The sequence below is a fragment of the Cricetulus griseus genome, chromosome 3 (genome assembly GCF_003668045.3).
Source record: "Cricetulus griseus strain 17A/GY chromosome 3, alternate assembly CriGri-PICRH-1.0, whole genome shotgun sequence".
Taxonomy (NCBI): domain Eukaryota; kingdom Metazoa; phylum Chordata; class Mammalia; order Rodentia; family Cricetidae; genus Cricetulus; species Cricetulus griseus.
In genome coordinates, this window is record NC_048596.1 from 54,543,905 (window position 1) to 54,562,101 (window position 18,197).

Below are 18,197 nucleotides of genomic sequence, written 5' to 3' on the forward strand. Positions count from 1 at the left end.
ATTGAACTCAAATAGTCAGGCTTGATGATAAGCATTTTTACCCACAGAGCCATTGCTGGCCCTACTGTCTCTTTACAGAGAAAAGATCTTCTGACACCTGCTGTAGATTTCTTTAAGACTTAATTCAGCTTAGATGTGATTTGTTTCCTCTAAAACTTACGCTGGAATCTCGTCCTCAAGATAGAGTGTTAACAGACAGCAGAGGGGCCTTTAAGAGGTGAGTAGGCCATTAAAGGAATTTATGTAGTTCCCGTGGGACTAGATTAGTTACAAGAGCAGGTTGTAAAGTGAGGCTGCCTCTTGTGTTTCATCTCTTTCACACAAGCTAATTTCCATCCTGTTCTTCCACCAACTTATGACACAGTGCAAGACTCTCATCAGAAACTGAGCAGATACTGATGCTATGCCCTGCAAGCCAAAATCAACTTTAAAAAATAAACAAATCATCCCATCTAAGGTATTTTATTGTAGGAATAGAAAACAGACTGAGATAACACCTTAAGTAATAACACCCGTTTACTTTTTTAAAATAAAGTTTCCCTGTCCAAGTTATCAATGTGGCCTGTCTCCTGACTTTTCCCTGACTGATACACAGCCCTGTAGACTGTGATATAGTCTTTAATTGAAATCATTGTCAGAAATGCTAAAAGCTGTCATCTACAAGGCCTCCTGAATTTCAAGAGCTAGGTACCCCCTTCAATTATCCTATTCACTCTCCCCAAAGGTCCCTTGCATACCTGTTGCTTCTTTAGTAGAATGTTGACGCTGGTGAGGTCCTTGCCATAGTCATCTGAGTGCAGCTGGGCCTGCAGGCTCTCCAGCCAGCTCTCCAGAGCAGAACAGCTTTGGGCAAATAGCTCTGCCCGGTTAGCATCAAAAAGGCTGCGGGCCTTGGCTTGAGTGGTAGTCTCCAGCTCATCCCAGCGCCTGTGCAGGTCTTCCAGCTTCTCTGACACTAGGACTTTGAGTTCTGGCTTTTCAAGAGTCAGCTCCCGCCCTTCCTGGGTGACAAGACAAAGATGTAAGTGCCAGAGTTAGACGCCACTGAATGTTGCAGGTTGATCACAGGCTAGGGATCTGAACAGTAGAGAACTCAAATGTACCAAGTAGCTCTAATTTCCTGTGTGGGGCAGCCTTATTAGTAGACCCTTCCCAGAGTTTTTTTTAAGCCTTCTAGACTCCTCTTCACTGTTGATCATACTTCACTCCTTTTTCAAGATCCAACGTGACTCTCACTTAGGAAGGTATTGTGAGTTAGGCCTGGAATTTTGGCACTTAGGAGGCTGAGACAGGAAGGCAGCTGTGAGTTTAATGCCAGCCTAGTCTACATAGCCAGATCCTATTTGAAATCTTTTTCTTAAAAGCCACCTGTAATTTTTTTCTTATTTTGGGTTCCCTACTTCCCCCAGCTTCTCGTCTTATGTTGCACATGAACTTCTGCTGTCATTTCATGTTTCTTAGTTCATATCTTCTCACTTGCACTACAGCAAGGGAATCTTACATGGTCTCCCATTTTTTTAGCCTTTCAGCTTGAAGACTTTTGTTTCTGTGGAAGTACAGAAAGCATGTGTGGTGAGTCAGAAGAGCCCTGAACCAATGGCAGACAGGGAAGTGATGAACGAATAATCAACCATCTCATGGTGTGGGTGGGATAATACTGCTTCAGGTTCTGTGCTGTCTCCCAGGGTGCTCCAGCCGCTGTGAGCGCCAACGATCTGCTGGCAAGCCTGGCGTGCCGATATTCTTCTCCCCTCCTCTCCCTCCCTCCCTTTATGCTACTGGGGACAGAACCTGGGCTGACGCACACATGCCAAGAGCATGTCCTACTACTGAGCTATATCTCTACCCCAACATATCCCGTGTAGATTACTCTCTCTCTCTCTGCCTCATCTTCCCATCCCCCCCCCAGTGTTTTGTGGCACCACCTCTCCCCAAAATTTGGGTTTCAGGGTCTGCTTCTGAGACCATAAACTCAGATGCTTTCAGGCCCTTTATATGGCTGTTGGGATGAAGAGACTCAAAGGCCAGCTTGGCTTGTGAGGCTTCACAGCCTTTAGCACACTCCTTGCATAGTGATTCAGGCTCTTCCTGACCCTGCCCAGGACATTTTTCTTACCTTTGCTTCCAGGAGCCTTGCCATACATTCTGTGCTCCTCACAGGCTGACCTCCTCCTCACACTTCTGGTTTTCTGCTTATCATTCACTCTCTACTTAGAACAGAATATTTCTGCTTGCTCACGATTCTCCTTACCTTCCACAGATGGCCCTGATGTATTTTCTCTCACCTCTACTTTGGCTAGTGTCGGGGCTTTATGGATGCTACCTTTTGGCATCCACTGTATTCTATTCTGTATTTCATTTATATTTGCAATTCTTGACATTGAACAAAGGACCCTGTACATGCTAGGCAAAGCGCCAGCTCTTTTTTTACTTTTCATTTTGAAAGGGAGTCTCACTAAGTTGTCCAGGACAGCATTGAACTTGGGATCCTCCCACCTCAGCTGTCCATATATATCTCACATCCTGGCTACAGTGAAGTCTGAACCAGTGTTAGCATCACCTCCTTTCCCTCTCAGTGCTTTGCATATGGTACTAAGTATATATCTGCTGAGCAAATGCAAACACTGAAAACTGTTCTCCTCTCCCCAGTTACTATGCTTTTGAGGGATGGAAAATGTCTTCTGATATGCCATGTACTACGTGCTAGCTCACATGACCATCTCTAGGAATATTTGCTGAGAAGTAAATATTCACTTGTCCCCAGCAATTGAGGCAGAGCTGTGTGGGAGACAAACTCCTAGGAATGACAAGTTTCAAAAACAAGGGTTGTCAAACCATGGCAGATGGACAAAATCTTCCCCCTGCCTGTTTTTATAAAGAAAGTTTTATTGGAGAACAGCCATGCTCATTAGTTTCTATGACTGCTTTTGTGCTGTGACAGCAGAGATGAGGAGCTGCAACACAAGCTATATGGCTTACAAAGCCTGAAGCATTTCCTGTTAGTCCTTTATAGATGTTTGCAGACATTACAGCAGAAGAAGCTGTGGTGTGCAGATCCAGAAACATGACATTGAGCCCAGGCCACGATTTGGCTCTCTAGTATATTGTATTTTCTTGAAGTTCTGTCTGATAGAACTATATTCCCAAGCCCTAACCTTCCACTTTGGCAATGTGAGCCTCTGGAAAGAACTATGTTCTGGGGTTAGGCCCCATCAGCCTATATTGTGCCCAGAATCTGCCCAGAAGCAGCTCCAAAGGCTCACTCATTTTCTGTTCTGGTCACAATCGTTACCTTGTCCACTTTGTCCAGCCAGTCCTTGTTGGCTGCCAGCTCAGCCATGAATGCCTGGTGCTTTTGCCATTTGGTGTGCAGGTTGCGGGCCTCATCATAGGACACATCCTGAGCTGTCAGCATCTTCTCATCAATCCAGAGTTTTAGCTGGAATAAGCATAAAGCAGAAATAAAGGAGATCTTTTAGGGGGAAGGAGTGGTAGGGCAGATGAGCCAGGAGATGCAAAATATTCCAGAGGAAGCCATGAAGGGTATGTGTGTGAAAGGGATGGATAGCTAAAAAATGCTACAAGGACCAGGGAGCTGAGAGCCTCACCTCCTGACAGTCTTGCAAAAAGTGCTGCTGTTCTCGGTTGTCCCGAAGGCGGCCCAAAAGCTGCTGCACTGCCTCCTGATTCTTTCTGTGTCTGCAATGACAGTCCAGTATGAAACCATGAGCCTTAACTCACCTAGAAGGCCCAGTCTTCCTCTTATGTGAATAATGTCCCCCAGGGGTCTCAAAAGATACCTGAGGAATCTTGATTTCTAGGCCTGCTGTCCTAGTAGGCTCCAATTAGCCTCAATGTGGGTCCTGGTCCAGCCTCTCCAACCACTCTGATATTTCTCTATTTGGTCATCTGCCTCCAACCCCTGCCACCCGTCAGTTCACCTGAGTACAGATGAACTCAGTTCTCGGCTGTCTGAAGCTTTAGGCCATCCTCTTCCCCACTCTTTTCTCTAAGTTCCTCATCTGTCCACCATCCACATCACACCTCTTCTCGATGGAGTCTGCCTTCTCTTGGATCTTCTCAGCATGGATGTTGCCTTTGGACACCAGCTGGCGTCCAGCCTCCAGGAGTCCACGAATGCGCTCTCCATTGGCATCCATGGTGCTCATGAAGTCTTCTAGTTTTTTAATGGCCACATCTGCAGCCTGGAGTGTCCCTGGCATCTCCGTGTGAGACAAAACATATTCCTGTGTGGAACAGACAGTAGCAAGCTTACTTCTCATACGATGTAGATTCTACCCCTCTGAGAAGACTTGCTCAGAGGCACACAGGGACCAGCCTGGTGAGGAACAAGGTGGTCTAGATGGCTCTGTAGACAGGGCAGGGGCTCTTACAACACTGCAAGGCAACTGGGCTGGAGAACTTTTACCAGTCCAAATCCCGTCTACCTTATTTGTAACTATTGATTTACTTAATAGTTACAGGACTAGCCAGGCTTTTCATTTCTTCTAAAGTCAGTTTGGTTATGTTTACATTTAAATTTTGTTAGAATTACTATATTCTAATAACACAGCAGTTCTCAACCTGTGTGTTGTAATCCTTCCTGGGTCGAATATCAGATATTTATATTATAATTCATAACAGTAGCAAAATTATAGCTATGAAGCAGCAATGAAATAATTTTATGGTTGGGGGTCACCACAACATGAGGAACTGTGTCAAGGGGTTCCAGCACTAGGAAGGCTAAGAACCACTGTAATAACATAAAATATGTTACCAGAACATATTTCTAGGGGCTGGAAGGATGGCTCAGAGGTTAAGAGCACTGACTACTCTTCTAGAGGTCCTGAGTTCAATTCCCAGCAACCACACAGTGGCTCGCAACCACCTGTAATGAGATCTGGCGCCCTCTTTTGGCCTGCAGGGACACATGCAGGCAGAACACTATACATATTTAAAAAATAAATCTTTAAAAAAACGTATTTCACCGGGCGTTGGTGGCTCACGCCTTTAATCCCAGCACTCGGGAGGTAGAGGCAGGTGGATCTCTGTGAGTTCGAGACCAGCCTGGTCTACAAGAGCTAGTTCCAGGACAGCCTCCAAAGCCACAGAGAAACCCTGTCTCAGGAAAAAAAAAAAACCAAAACAAAAAAAAACGTATTTCTAATATGTTCTTCCTGCCTATATTGCTTGTTCAACTACTCCACCCACTAGTACTGCCTACCCCTTCTGCCATTTCTTTTGTCCTTCCCCATCCCTATTTTCTTAGTTGGGACTGTGTTCCCTGGGCTCTTACCTGGCTGCTGAGCACGCCCTCAGCCTGGCGAGCATCTCTCAGAAACCCCTGGAAGCCATGGGCCTGAGCCAAGCGACCTTGCCGGCTCTCCCACATGCGGCCCAGCTCCTCCCAGCCGGTTCCAAGGGCTTCCAGCCTCTGTCTAAGGAAGAGGCACTGGGGATCAGCCTGGTCTCTGGTCACCTCCTCACCCAAGGTCCTGAGGCGGCTGTACTCGCTCTGGGCTCGCTCCACCTCTCCCCGCAGGGCTGCATGCTGGGCTAAGAGGGCTTCTGCCTCAGGCAGGGTGGCTGGCCCTTCTTCAGAGGCTACAGCAGTCTGTGTTCGGCCTAGCCAAGCCTGGAAGTCATCCAAGCTGCGCAGGAAATCCTGTAGCCTCCGTGCCTCACCCAGGGACTCTTCTCGGCGCCGCATGGTGGCCCGAAGATCTTCCCAGCCAGCTTGTACTTCTCCAAGCCGGGTGTTGATGGCAGGGGCTTGGGCTGGGTGACCAGCAGCCAAGGCATTTGCTTCTTGGGTCAGCTCACCCACCCGGGCAGAGATGGCTTCCAGATCTCTCTCAGTGCCTGCCAGTTTCCGCTGTAGGGCCAGCACACCAGCCAGATCATTACCCAGGCCCTGGGTGGACTCAATGACCTTGGTCTTCTCTCTCATCCAGGCCTGGGTCTCTGTGCATTCTAAGTGGTAATTCTGGATGCTCAGGGCTGATGTCAGAGCTGCCTTCTTGCCATCTGCCAGGGACCGAAACTGTTGCCACCTGTGTGTAGGGGAAAGGCCTACATGTGGAACGGGCTTAGCTTCCTTGCCCTGGCCAGCCAAGTACCTGGAAACCTTTCCCTACTGCGCTTTGCATAAACCTCCTGCTTCTACTGCCATAAGGGTTACTCACCCCTGTTCTTTGCTTCCTTTTCTGATAGTTCCCAGCCTCTCTGGACTGCCCTGACCTATTCCTTTTATAGCTTCTCTCAATGTCCTCCAACTGCCTCTGCACTGCCTAGTAAAATCTGCCTTTCTTTTTTTAGTAGTCCCTGGGATTGCCTCCCCACCTCAAGCCCACCTGTGGTTGAGCTGCTGCTGGGTGCCGATGATGCGGTCCTTGCCTGGTGGATTGGCCTTCAGCAACTGCTCAGCAATGTCATTTACAGCAGTAACCCGTGCTCCCAGGGCATTCATTTCAGGTTCCAAGGTCTCAAACCTGAGGCAAGAGAATGATGTGAGGCAGCTTCCCCCAGATGCCCACAGAGACACTGTCCGTAAGTGTTGTGGATAAACTTTTTGTACACTGTGAAGATATGTCACTCTCATTGGGTTAATAAAAAGCTGGATGGCAAATAGCTAGGCAGGACTTCCAGGCACAGAGAACACTGGGAAGAAAAGGGGCTGAGACATCAGGAGACAGAAAGGAAGCAGGATCGGCAGTGCAGAGTAAAGGTAACTGAGTCACATAAAAGAACATCGATTAAAGACACGGTTAAAAAACTAGTTAGGGACAAGCCTCAGTTAAGGCCGAGCTTTTATAATTAATGGTAAGTCTCCATGTGGTGGTGTGGGAGCTGGCTGACAGGATAGGGAAAGACTCAATACACTTAAAACATGAGGCTACTGTCCCAGCATTGCCGTGCTACTCAGTCAGTACCTGCGGGTCAGAGCCCCCAACCCCCTCAAAACTATCCACTGTAGGGTTGCTCAAAAACATAGTGAAGGTCCAAAGTCAGGGGTACCTGTACAGCAAGTCAAACTCAATTGTGGCACAGGTGGCTCCCCACCTTCATCAGAACCTCAATGTTCCCCTTGGGGCTCTTATCCCCACCCACCTACCCATGCCCCATCCTGCTATTGTAAGCTAAAAAGACAAACAAAAACAAATGTGTAAGCATAAAGATATGAACGTATTTGGGGTTGGGGAACACCTGACATTTCTGTAAAGGGCCATGTGAGTAAATACTTTTGGCTCTGTGAATCACAGTCTGAGCCACAGTCCTCAACTCTGCTGGGTGGGATGAACACAGCTCCACAAAGATCCATAAATAAGAGTGTGTGGTTCTGCTCCAATAAAACTTTATTTACAGGAGTGGAGAGATGGCTCAGAGGTTAAGAGCATGGACTGCTCTTCCAGAGGTCCTGAGTTCAATTCCCAGCAACCACATGGTGGCTCACAACCATCTGTAATGAGATCTTGTGCCCTCTTCGGGCCTGCAGGGATACGTGCAGACAAAAGACTGTGTACATAATAAATAAATAAATCTAAAAAAAAAAAGAGTTGGTTTGTCTTAAAGAAAAAAAAAACTTTATTTACAAAACAGACAAACGAAAAGACCAACTCAGGCAGCAGACTGGATTTAACCCAAGGGTTATAGTTTGGCAAACCCACACTGCAGTAGGAGACCTTAAAAACTTTTTAAAAAATGTACTTACATTTCAAAAACTGCCAGAAAATTTTATTGTGGATTGACAGTGTTGATATCTGAGTTACCAATTTTGTTTTATGTGATAATGGTATTGAAGTTCAATAAAAACGTCCTTTTGGCTGGACATATACCTTTAATCCCAGCACTGAGGAGGTAGAGGAAAGAGAATCTCCGTGTTTCAAGGGCAACCTGGCTTACATTACAAGGTTCAGGACAGCCAGAGCTACATAGTGAGAATCTTTCTGGAATGAAAGAAGGGAGGGAGGAAGGAAGGAAGGAAGGAAGGACAAAGAAAAAGATACCCTTTCTAAATGACTGTAAGGTTTACTGTTCTTTGGATACTGCTCAGGTTTTTGTTTGGTGTGTGTGTGTGTGTGTGTGTGTGTGTGTGTGTGTGTGTGTGTGGTATGTGTGTATGTGGTGTGGGGGGGAGGGTGTATGTGGTGTGTGTGTGTGGTATGTGTGTATGTGGTGTGGGGGGAGGGTGTATGTGGTGTGTGTGTGTGGTATGTGTGTATGTGGGGTGTGTGTGTGTGTGTGTGTGTGTGTATGTGGCATGCATGTGTGTATGTGGTGTGGGGGGAGGGTGTGTGTGTGTGTGTGTGTGGTGTGTGTGTGGTATGTGGTGTGTGTGTGGTATGTGGTGTGTGTGTGTGTGTGTGGCATGCATGTGTGTATGTGGTGTGGGGGGAGGGTGTATGTGGTGTGTGTGTGTGTGTGTGTGTGGTAAGTGTGTGTGTGGTGTGGGGGGGAGGGTGTATGTGGTGTCTGTGTGTGTGTGTGTGTGTGGTGCGTGTATGTGTGTGGTGTGTGTGTGTGTGTGTGTTGTATGTGTGTATGTGGTGTGTGTGTGTGTGTGTGTGTGGTGTGGGGGTGTGTATGTGGTATGTGTGTATGTGGTGTGGGGGGGAGGGTGTATGTGGTGTGTGTGTGTGTGTGTGTGTGTGTGTAAGTGTGTGTGTGGTAAGTGTGTGTGTGGTGCGGGGGGATATGTGGTGTGTGTGTGTGTGTGTGTGTGTGTGTGTGTGTGTGTGTGTGTGTGTGTGGTGTGTGCGGAGGGTGTATGTGGTGTGTATGTGTGTGGGGGTAAGTGTGTGTGTGTGTGTGTGGTAAGTGTGTGTGTGGTGTGGGGGGAGGGTTATGTGGTGCCTCTGTGTGTGTGTGTGTGCGCGCGCGTGTGTGTGCGCGCGCGCGCGAGCGCGCTCGCGTGTACGAGCACGTGCATACGTCTGCACACCAGCAGAAACAAGAGGATCGAACTAGATTCACAAGCAATTGTGAGACGCCTGATGTGGGTGCTGGAAAGCAAACTCAGAAAAAGCATTGCTCGTAACTACTGAGCCATCCCTCCAGCCCAGCTATTTTGCTTTTTAAACCTGGAACTTGCTACACAGCTTACTGTAGTCTCAGACTTATAGAAGCTGCCATAGCTTCTTGGATGCTGGCATCATAGGCATATAATAGGCTTACACACACACACACTATTTTAAGTCCACACACAATTTAAAAGTATTATTATCACATATAAGGATAGTTCCTCATCTTTCTTAAAGGGGCTACCTTGAGGAATCATATCAGAGTCTTGCTTTTTAAAAGGGAAATCAATCAAAAGAGCATTGGCAATTATGGAATCTGGAGGATGGACACACAGGTTTGTTGTGACATGTTCTCTACTTTTGAGTATGCTTAACGTTTTCATTAGAACTCTAAAAGGTTGGGTGTGGTGGCACATGTGTGTAATCACAGCACTCATGAAGCTAAGACAAGAAGATTGTTGCATGCTCACCAAGCCTAGGCTCTAGAGCAAGATCTTGTATCACTGTATTAAAAACAAGAGCAGGAGAGATGGCTCATTGTTTAAGAGCAATGGTTGCTCTTGTAGAAGACATAGGTTTGGTTCCCAGTACCCACATGGTGGCTCATGTACCCATCAGTAACTCCAGTTTCAGAGGATATGTTGAGAGAAGACAAATTATAAAAGGAATAGAAGGTGTCAAGGTAATCGAGAGAGGTTGGGAACTATCAGGAAAGGAAGCCAAGAGCAGGGATGAGTAACCGTAGTTTCAGTGCTTCTTCTGACTTCTGGGGGTACCAGGCACACAGGTGATGCAGACATACATACATATACATATATGCAAAACACACACATAAAATACATCTTTAACACACACACATATATAATATATACTGTATGTGTGTGTGTGTGTGTGTGTATGTGCGCGCGCGCTCGTGCATGCACACATAGTGGTGGCACATACCTTTAATCCAAGCACACTCAGGAAGCAGAAGCAGGTGGATCTCTGTGAGTTCAAGGCCAGCCTGATCTACAAAGTGAGTTCCAGGACAGCCAGGACTACATAGAGAAACCCTGTCTCAAAAAACCAAGCATGTATGTATGTATGTATGTATGTATGTATGTATGTATGTATGTATGTATGATTTTATATATAGAGAGAAACAACCCCATAAAAATGATAGTGATAGTTATGACTCAAAGAATACAGTTAAGTCTCAGACAGATGTCACTGGCACTTTATAGCAGTACTTCCATCCCTGTACCAGTCCTCAAGCTCACAGGTGATGTATCTCAAAGAAAAAGGTAGGCCTCACCTCTGCTGCACCACCTCCAGGTCCTCCAGGCGCTCAGGCAGGGCCAGCCCGTTGAGCCACTGCTCCTTCTCCTCTACCCAGAGCCCACAGGCCCCAGCCTCACTGAGCATGGTATAGAATGCCAGGGCTGCCTCCAGGGCTCGTGCACGCTCACCCGCCCGGGTCTGTAGCTCCTCATAATGCTGCTCCAGAGAGGGCACCCTGCCCTGAACCTCAGGTGTATGGCTCAGTGCCGGTGGCAGGGCTGCAGCCTGCTCCCTCAAGGCATCCAATGTGGGTCGGTGGGCTCGGATCTCCTCCTCTAGGGCCCGGTGCTGCCTGGCCAGGGCCTGTGTGGAGAACTCATCGTGCCCTACCTCGGGGCTGGATACCAGGCGTAGCGCATCCACTAACCAGGCCTCCATGTCATTTGCATCTGCCTGGAACTGGTAGAGGCTGGCAGCCTGTGCTAGCCGCTGGGCTCGCTCCTCGGCCAGGGCCTCCAGCCGCTCCCATTGGGCCTGGAGCTCTGCTGCACGGGCTGCAGCTTGGTTGGCTCCAGGATGGCCCTCAGCAACCAACTGCTGGCCTTGTTCCAGGGTGAGCTTCAGGGGCCCCAGACGGCCACTCATCTCACCCCGTAGGGCTGTGTGCTTGTTGAGCAGGCGGAGGACACCGGTCAGGTCCCTGCCTGTCTCAGCTGAGGCCAGAAGGTGCTGTTGCTCCCGTACCCAGGCTTCAGCCTCACCCACTTCCCAGAGGAACCTCCAGAGACGACGTGACTCTTCCAGACGGGCCCTTCGAGTTGCTGCCAATTCACACAGGGCCTCATAGCTCTGCTCTAGAGAGGCTACCCGCTCTGATACCAGCTGTGGGTCACATGGTTTATACTCTGAAAAGAAAAAAGCAAGCTAGAGGGCCAGAGCTTCAGTGGCTCCCCAGCCTTCCTTGTCATGAATAGCTCACTCTGGCCTCCCTTCTGGATCTAGCTATTACCATTACCTGCCCCATCAGTGATCCGGCCCCCAAGTTTTCCCAGTGACAAGCCTGTTCCTTGTTTCCCAGTCTTTCCATTTCCAGCTCTCCCTCCCCGAAGTTTTCACCTTTCCCTGGGTCACAGAAGCGCAGGGCAGAGGCGCTGACTGCTCGCACCCTCTCAGCCTGCACTGTGATGTCTGCTTCCACCAGTTCGTGTAGCTGCAGCAAGTCTTCCACTCCAGCCAGGTGCTTGCCCAGGTCCTGAGACTGCAGCCGGCCCTGCCAGACACACACGGCATGCCAGTGCCCGTCTGAGAACTGCCTAGCACCCTGCCAGCGTGCCAAGTCAGTGCATCTTCCTCCCACCCTCTAGACAACTCCAAGTTACACGGGGGAGCGTGCCTGCGCGCACACACACACACACACACACACACACACACACACACACACACACACACACGGGGACATCCCAGTTCTGTTCTCACACTTGGTCCTTTATCCTCGGTTGCCCTCCCATGGAACAGTTTTCTTATTAAATCCTGCTCTGGAATTTTTACTGTGAGTCATCTCAGCTCCAGAATCATAAATACCTACTACTGTACTGTTCCTTTCCAGCACCCTTCAGGACCTTCTCCCAGACCCACCTTCAAGCCCACCTCTCGCCTAGAAGATGGCAGCCTGTTTCTGCTCCCACTCTCCCTGCCCACAGACCTTCTGCACACAGTAGCCCAAAGGGCCGTTTTAAAATATGAGGTGGAATCACACCTCTTCCTTTCTCTGCAACCCTCTAAACACTTTAAATATTCTGTTTGAATAAAATCCAAATTCCTTGACCAATCCTGCGGGGCTGTAAGGGAGTCAGCCACAGTCCCTCTTTATAGCCACTGGTCTGCCTTTGCAATCCCCATGTGCCCCACTCGCACAGCCCAGGGCTGTAGCCTCAGTATTCCTTCTGACCAGAATCTGCTCTCATCAGAGTGCTCTGGGCTGGCTCCTTGCCTTGGTTCAAATGGCTTTCTCTCACAAAGGCCTTGCCCAGCCACCTGTGCCAGTGCCCCCAGGCCTCAGAACCACCTACTATGGTGTCTATGGTTTTTAGCAGCCTCTTTGCCCCTAGGCTGGGAGCCCCACAGGGGCAATCTGTCAGCTTTCTCATCAGAACTAAGAGGGGCTGGCTCTGCATGAGCACATGCTGTAAAGAGATGGACTGAGGGGGTGAGTGAGGTAGACAGCCACACCTCAGGACTCCTGCCCAGGTGAGTCATGCCGCAAGCGGCTAGCTACTACCTTCATCTCTGCCATCCAGTCCATGAGGTAGAGGAGGTCCTGAAACACTTTCTGCAGCTCCAGGTTTAGAAGAAGTCGCTCACGGCGGGCAGCCACCATCTGCCGTAAGAAGTCCCACAGCCTGGCCACATTGTGCTGCCGTGCCGAGATGCGCTTAATGTCATGGTACTGCTCAGCAGCCAGCTCTGCAGCCACAGCATCCACTGCCTGGACCCGGCCACTGTAGGCCACAATGTCTGTCTCAATGGCTTCGTGCTTCCGCACTGCAGCCTCCACGGCTGCCAGCTCCAGCCCAAAATTGTCCTGTGGCAGAGTCAGGGAGAGCAAGGTCAGGAACCCAGGGTCAGTACTGCTGTCTCTTCCCCAGAGCATCCTGGATGCTAGATGCCAACTGTAAGTAGTGACTCTTTGTCCCTCTGTGTCACCTCATCCTGCCTCACTGTCTTTTCTCCTGGGCAAGCCTTGGGCCCCCAGATCCTGAGTTTCCTGCATGACAGATACTGTGTTTTATCGTCTTCCCACCCTGTAGGAACCCGTACTGGTACTGTCTCTCTCCCATTTCTCCCCATCAGCCTGGATATGCCCGGAACATGAGTCCCACCTGGGACACGAGGCGCTGGTTCTCACTGAGCCAGGTTTCCCGCATGGCAGCTTTGCGGTCGAAGCGAGCAGCCAGTTGCTCCAGCTTCTCCTGGCGGATCAGCTCTGTGCGCAGGGCCAGCTCTCTCTCATGTTCAGCTTTCTCTAGCCGCTCCCAGGCCTATTGAGGTAGAAACTGAATTAGAACAATGGGACAAGGGTAGAAATGAGCAAGGCTGGGTGAGTATACAGAGACTTGGTCTAGTGGATTCACAGAATGTCGTCAGTGAGGCACCTGTGCCTGAAAATATGAGAAAAAAGGAGAGGTCCCAGGCACACTGTGAACCCACATAATAACTGTTTGCTTCTGGATGAGAAGTGAGGTCATCTATGGAAAGTGCCTGATTCGTCTGCAGTGGTGGGACTTTGTGGGTGAACCTTAGTTTACCTCAATTAGTCTTATAATTCTGTGTATGAAAAATATAAAGCAGAAGTAGAGATAGCGAAATGAGGACATGTTGAACAAGACAAAGGACTTGAGGTCTGATTTATTTACTGGCTCTGTATGGACAGTAGATGGGCAAAAGACCACTATCATGAGAAGATACCAGAGTCGTGTCTGAGGGTGTGGGCAGTGGGTATCAGGGCTTGGTGGAGGTCAAGCAGGCCCTCCCTGGGTCATAGGAGGCATGAATGGTGCCTAAGCCAGGGATGAACAAGGATGGCCATCTGTGGAAGTTAAAAGGGGAACATGGACCTTGTTGATGTCGGAGATGAGCCGGCCTTCACGTGGTGTGTAGACCTTCTGGTTGTTAGCCCGCAGCTTGCTCTGGATGGTGAAGAGCAATACCTCCAAGTTCCCTTTCTCTGTGAACCTGAAGTAAAACCAAGTCAAGACCAGAGGCAGAGACCACAAGAGACCCAAAGCCTTGACTCTACACCATAAAATACTCACGCTGCTTTTCTTCTTGCAAAAGTAACACATTTTTGTGTGAAAGCCAGAAAATACTAGCAAGTAAGCCAAAAGAATACACTTTGGTTTCCGTCTTCCTTTTTTCTTGGAGCTCAGTATGTTGACTGGGATAGCCTTGAACTCACATATCTGCTTGCCTCTGCCTCATAGTGGCTGGGATTAAAGATTAAAGGCGTGTGCCACCATGCCTGACCCCTCACCTTGTCTGTCTGTCTGTCTTTCTTTCTTTCTTTCTTTCTTTCTTTCTTTCTTTCTTTCTTTCTTTCTTTCATCTTATTTTACTTTTGAGACTGGGTCTTGCTATGTAGCTCAGGCTAGCCTTGAACTTATAATCCCCCTGCCTTAGCCTTTAGAGACCTGACATTATAGATGTGCATCACTATGCTTGGACCAAGAACATCATTTATTTATTTTTTTCTTTCTATCTACTAATTTATTTACTGACTACAGCACTGGGGGTGGGACCCAGGGCTTCACACATGCTAAGCAAATTCTCTACCACTGAACTACATCTCCCCCTCTTTAAGAAAACTTTCTTCCAGGTGGTGGTGTATGCCTTTAATCTCAGCACTGTTTCATCATGGGTCTCACAAAGTTACCCAGTCTAGTTTTGAACTTGAGCTTGTGATCATCCTGTCTCAACTTCCTGAATAGCCTGGATTATAAACCTGCAACTCCAGGCCCAGCAGGAACATCATTTTAAAGAAACCAAAAGCTCTACAGACATGATGACTGTTGTTACACATGGAAGTGCTTTTTTCTTCCTTGCACAATGGGGAGCTCAGTGGTCAACAACTCAACAGCTGTGACCAAGACCTTGGCTCTCGACACTTCTCAGCACTTCGCTCATGGTAACTTCTCATCATTGTCTACATTTCATCCTTGTTTTTCAGATAAGAACACTTAACACAAACAAGCTATGTAAGTTGTCCAACACAACTGCCGACCAGGATCTGAACCAGGCACTTTAAACCTGGGTGCATAGACTTTGTTTACTGTGGCTTATGAAGAACTCTTGTGGCTTCTTCAACTATGACAATCTTTAATGTCAAAACTCATTTTGGGGGATACTATTTTCAGTGGTTACTTCATGACTTATTATTATTAATTTTACAGAGGTCATGTGGGGGAGTGTCCTTGAGCTTACATCTTTGTTGAATACTCAGAAAAGGATTTTCCAGGCAAAGGACACCTCAAACCATTCCCTGGAATGTACAGAATAGTTGTTTTCTAAATGAATATTAGTTTTGGAGCTAACATTTTAACTCCAAAAAAGCTTGACAATGATGATGATATCACAAGCGCTCTCTCTCTCTCTCTCTCTCTCTCTCTCTCTCTCTCTCTCTCTCTCCCCCTCTCTCCCTAGTCTGTGCTATACAGAATTGCTAACAGCAACCCTACAATGAAAAAATGATTGCTAATTACTTTGTGATGCTCATGCTGTCAGCCACACCATACCACCAGCTGCTGACTTGCCTGTCAGGTTCAGTCCTGTCTGTTCCCACAGAGACTACAGTGTTACATGACCCCAACCGGTATTTTTTTCTTTTTTCAGGCAGGGTCTTACTCTGATGCCTAGGTTGGAACTCAGTATGGCTGGCCTTAGAACTCATACCAGTCTTCCTGCCTCAGACTTCCAAGTGCTGGGATTTGCAGGTGTGAGCCACCATAGCTGGCTTGCAACCAGTAATTTTATCTGATGGACTGCACTGACTTGACATGCCATGGCAATCATTCTTCCATGGCATGCGTTTTAAAAATGGCTAGTCATTAGAAAATGTGTTTTGGAACAACTGTGCTGTTTGGATGCTTCTAGCACTTTGAGCTGAGGGAAACGAGCCTTGGCTGCATTTCTGTACTGCCAAATGTCCCTCCCAAAAGGCCGCCCTCATTTAGGCTTTCTCTCAAGTGAGCACAACTCTGGGCAGGCATGCTCTGGCAGGCTGGGACCCACAGGACACCTACTTGGGTGGTTTCTCCACAGTGCGATAGGAGTTGAAAGACTGCAGCTGGTTCTGGACTCCACTCAGGGAGTTGGCCAGTTGCCGGTCATTGAGGGTCACAATCATTTGTTCAATCCACTGCAGCAGTTCAGAGGCCAGGGACTCATATTTCTCTACCAGGTGTTCTGCCTCCATAGCATGGTCCAGGACCTATGGGACAGGAGATAGGTAAGTGGGTGTCCCACCCAGTGCTATGGCTCTATCCTGCTCCATTTTAGGGGAGTAAGACCAACAAAAGCAAGCCTTCTTTGGCCCTTAAGCCTACTGTGTCACCTTGCCAATTCTTTTGCCTTCCACAGCCAGGGCCTTCATCTTAGAGAAGTAGTGGTAGTAAGTGGCCACATAGGTGATGATTGACTTCTCATCGGGTTGGTCCACATTCACATCTGAGAAAGATGTAGATGTAGGTAAGGAGAGGCAGATGCCAGAAACCCGCGCCCCCTCCAGAAGCACACCTAAAACCTAACTGACTCACCTCATGCTAGGGGCCCCCCAGCCCGCCAAAGCTAACACATCTTTTCAGATCCCTTTAGAGCAGTTTCTCAACCTTCCTAATGCTGTGACCCTTTCATGTTGTGGCGACCCCTGCCATACAATTAGTTTCGTTGCTATTCCATAACTGTAATTTCGCTATTATGAATCATAATGTGAGTATCTGGTATGCAGGATATCTGAAATGCAACCCCTGTGAAAGGGTTGTTCAGCACCCCCGCCCCCAAAAGGAGTCACAACCCAGGTTGAGAACCATTGCATTAAAGCCAAGTAACAACTCAGTCATTCCAACTTTCTCTTAGATATGGGAAGGGCCTGCCAAATAGAGAGGGAAAAATCTAGAAGCCCAGGAGACTTTACTCAGTATATGTGATATACACAAAACAAGCAAAGAAACAGCCTTCCCATCTGGTGGACCATGGTCCCCAGAAGCTAGAAAAATGTCTAAAAAGTCGACGGACTGAGGATCACTGGGCAAGCCTTGAATCTGGGTGCAGTACAGTGGTGGCAGATACCAGCTCTTAGTACCATCTTGGGGCATGGTCAGTGTTGTTGTTTCCAATCTGGTTCCCAAAGTTCAGCTGTGGGTATACCCAACAAGGCGAGCATCCTTTCAGACCAAGTATTCCCTCCATGCAACCACAGCCGACAATGACTTGGGATCCCTGGGCCATCTGACTTAGGCCACATACTACTCCTCTCAAAGGCCAGACTAGGAGCCTGGAAGCCCCTGACAGCCTTCAGAAAGTACCCAGGCAAGCTGGAACTCCCGAAGTCATCTCAGTCAAGTCACAGGGGCCTTCACTTTATTCCTGTGTCCTGCAGAATAGCCATGCTTTGCAAATGTTCTCCAAGGAACTCTGCACTTAGCCTGCAAGAAGGAACGTTTCCAACAGGGCCTTGTGGTCTAACTCTCCTCCCTTTTCTGGCTGCACCCAGATCATTCTGCCCTGAAGAGGTAGTGAAGGAAACAGGCTCTAGAGCTGGGGTGAACCTGAATTGTGGCTGTAACAGGTCTATGACCTTCAGCAAGTCACCTGACCCTTCAAAGCCCCATCTATTCCGTAAACTGAGAGTAACAATGGTGAAGGGACATTGTTAGCACAAGTAAGTTATGTCAAGTGCAGTGCAGCATCAGGTTCAGAGCCCAGAGCCCATTGGCCATAACTGACCGTCGCACCATGGGAGGCAGTCAGCAGGGACAATTGACTTAACCAAAACCTTAGAATTTAGAATACATCAGATATCACACGAACCAGAGTTCTCTCATTTTATTTTTAAATGTTCAGTTATTTTTGTGGTACTGGAGTGTGCACAATGACCACTCTGCCTCTGAATTTCATTCCCAGCTCTGGTCTTCTCATTTTGGAAATGAGGAAACTAAGCCAGGCTAAGTGATTGGCTCTAAATCATATAGGTGCTCTGGGCTGAGAAAGAACCTACAGCCCAGAGCTCTCTCTGAGGCAGGGCTCCCTTTATTCTTACAAACTGTTTTGAGGCAGAGTCTCATGTAGCCCAGGCTGTCCTCAAACCTGCTATATAGGAAAGCTGGCCTTAAATTCCTAACCCTTCTTTCTACCCTTGCCTGCTGA

General features: G+C 48.3%; 1 protein-coding gene across 1 annotated transcript in view; it reads right to left on the minus strand.

Moving 5' to 3' along the window:
- Positions 1-18,197, minus strand: part of Sptbn2 (spectrin beta, non-erythrocytic 2) — a 35,422-nt gene that overhangs the window by 9,410 nt on the left and 7,815 nt on the right. The window contains exons 7-19 of the mRNA XM_035442045.1: positions 16,387-16,499; positions 16,076-16,263; positions 13,895-14,012; positions 13,160-13,318; positions 12,559-12,861; positions 11,397-11,550; positions 10,315-11,185; positions 6,354-6,491; positions 5,297-6,053; positions 4,045-4,247; positions 3,609-3,699; positions 3,293-3,439; positions 738-1,001 (exon numbers count right to left, since the gene is read on the minus strand). Of these exons, the coding sequence (XP_035297936.1) occupies positions 738-1,001; positions 3,293-3,439; positions 3,609-3,699; positions 4,045-4,247; positions 5,297-6,053; positions 6,354-6,491; positions 10,315-11,185; positions 11,397-11,550; positions 12,559-12,861; positions 13,160-13,318; positions 13,895-14,012; positions 16,076-16,263; positions 16,387-16,499 (3,506 nt within the window). The remainder of the gene's footprint in view (positions 1-737; positions 1,002-3,292; positions 3,440-3,608; positions 3,700-4,044; positions 4,248-5,296; positions 6,054-6,353; positions 6,492-10,314; positions 11,186-11,396; positions 11,551-12,558; positions 12,862-13,159; positions 13,319-13,894; positions 14,013-16,075; positions 16,264-16,386; positions 16,500-18,197) is intronic.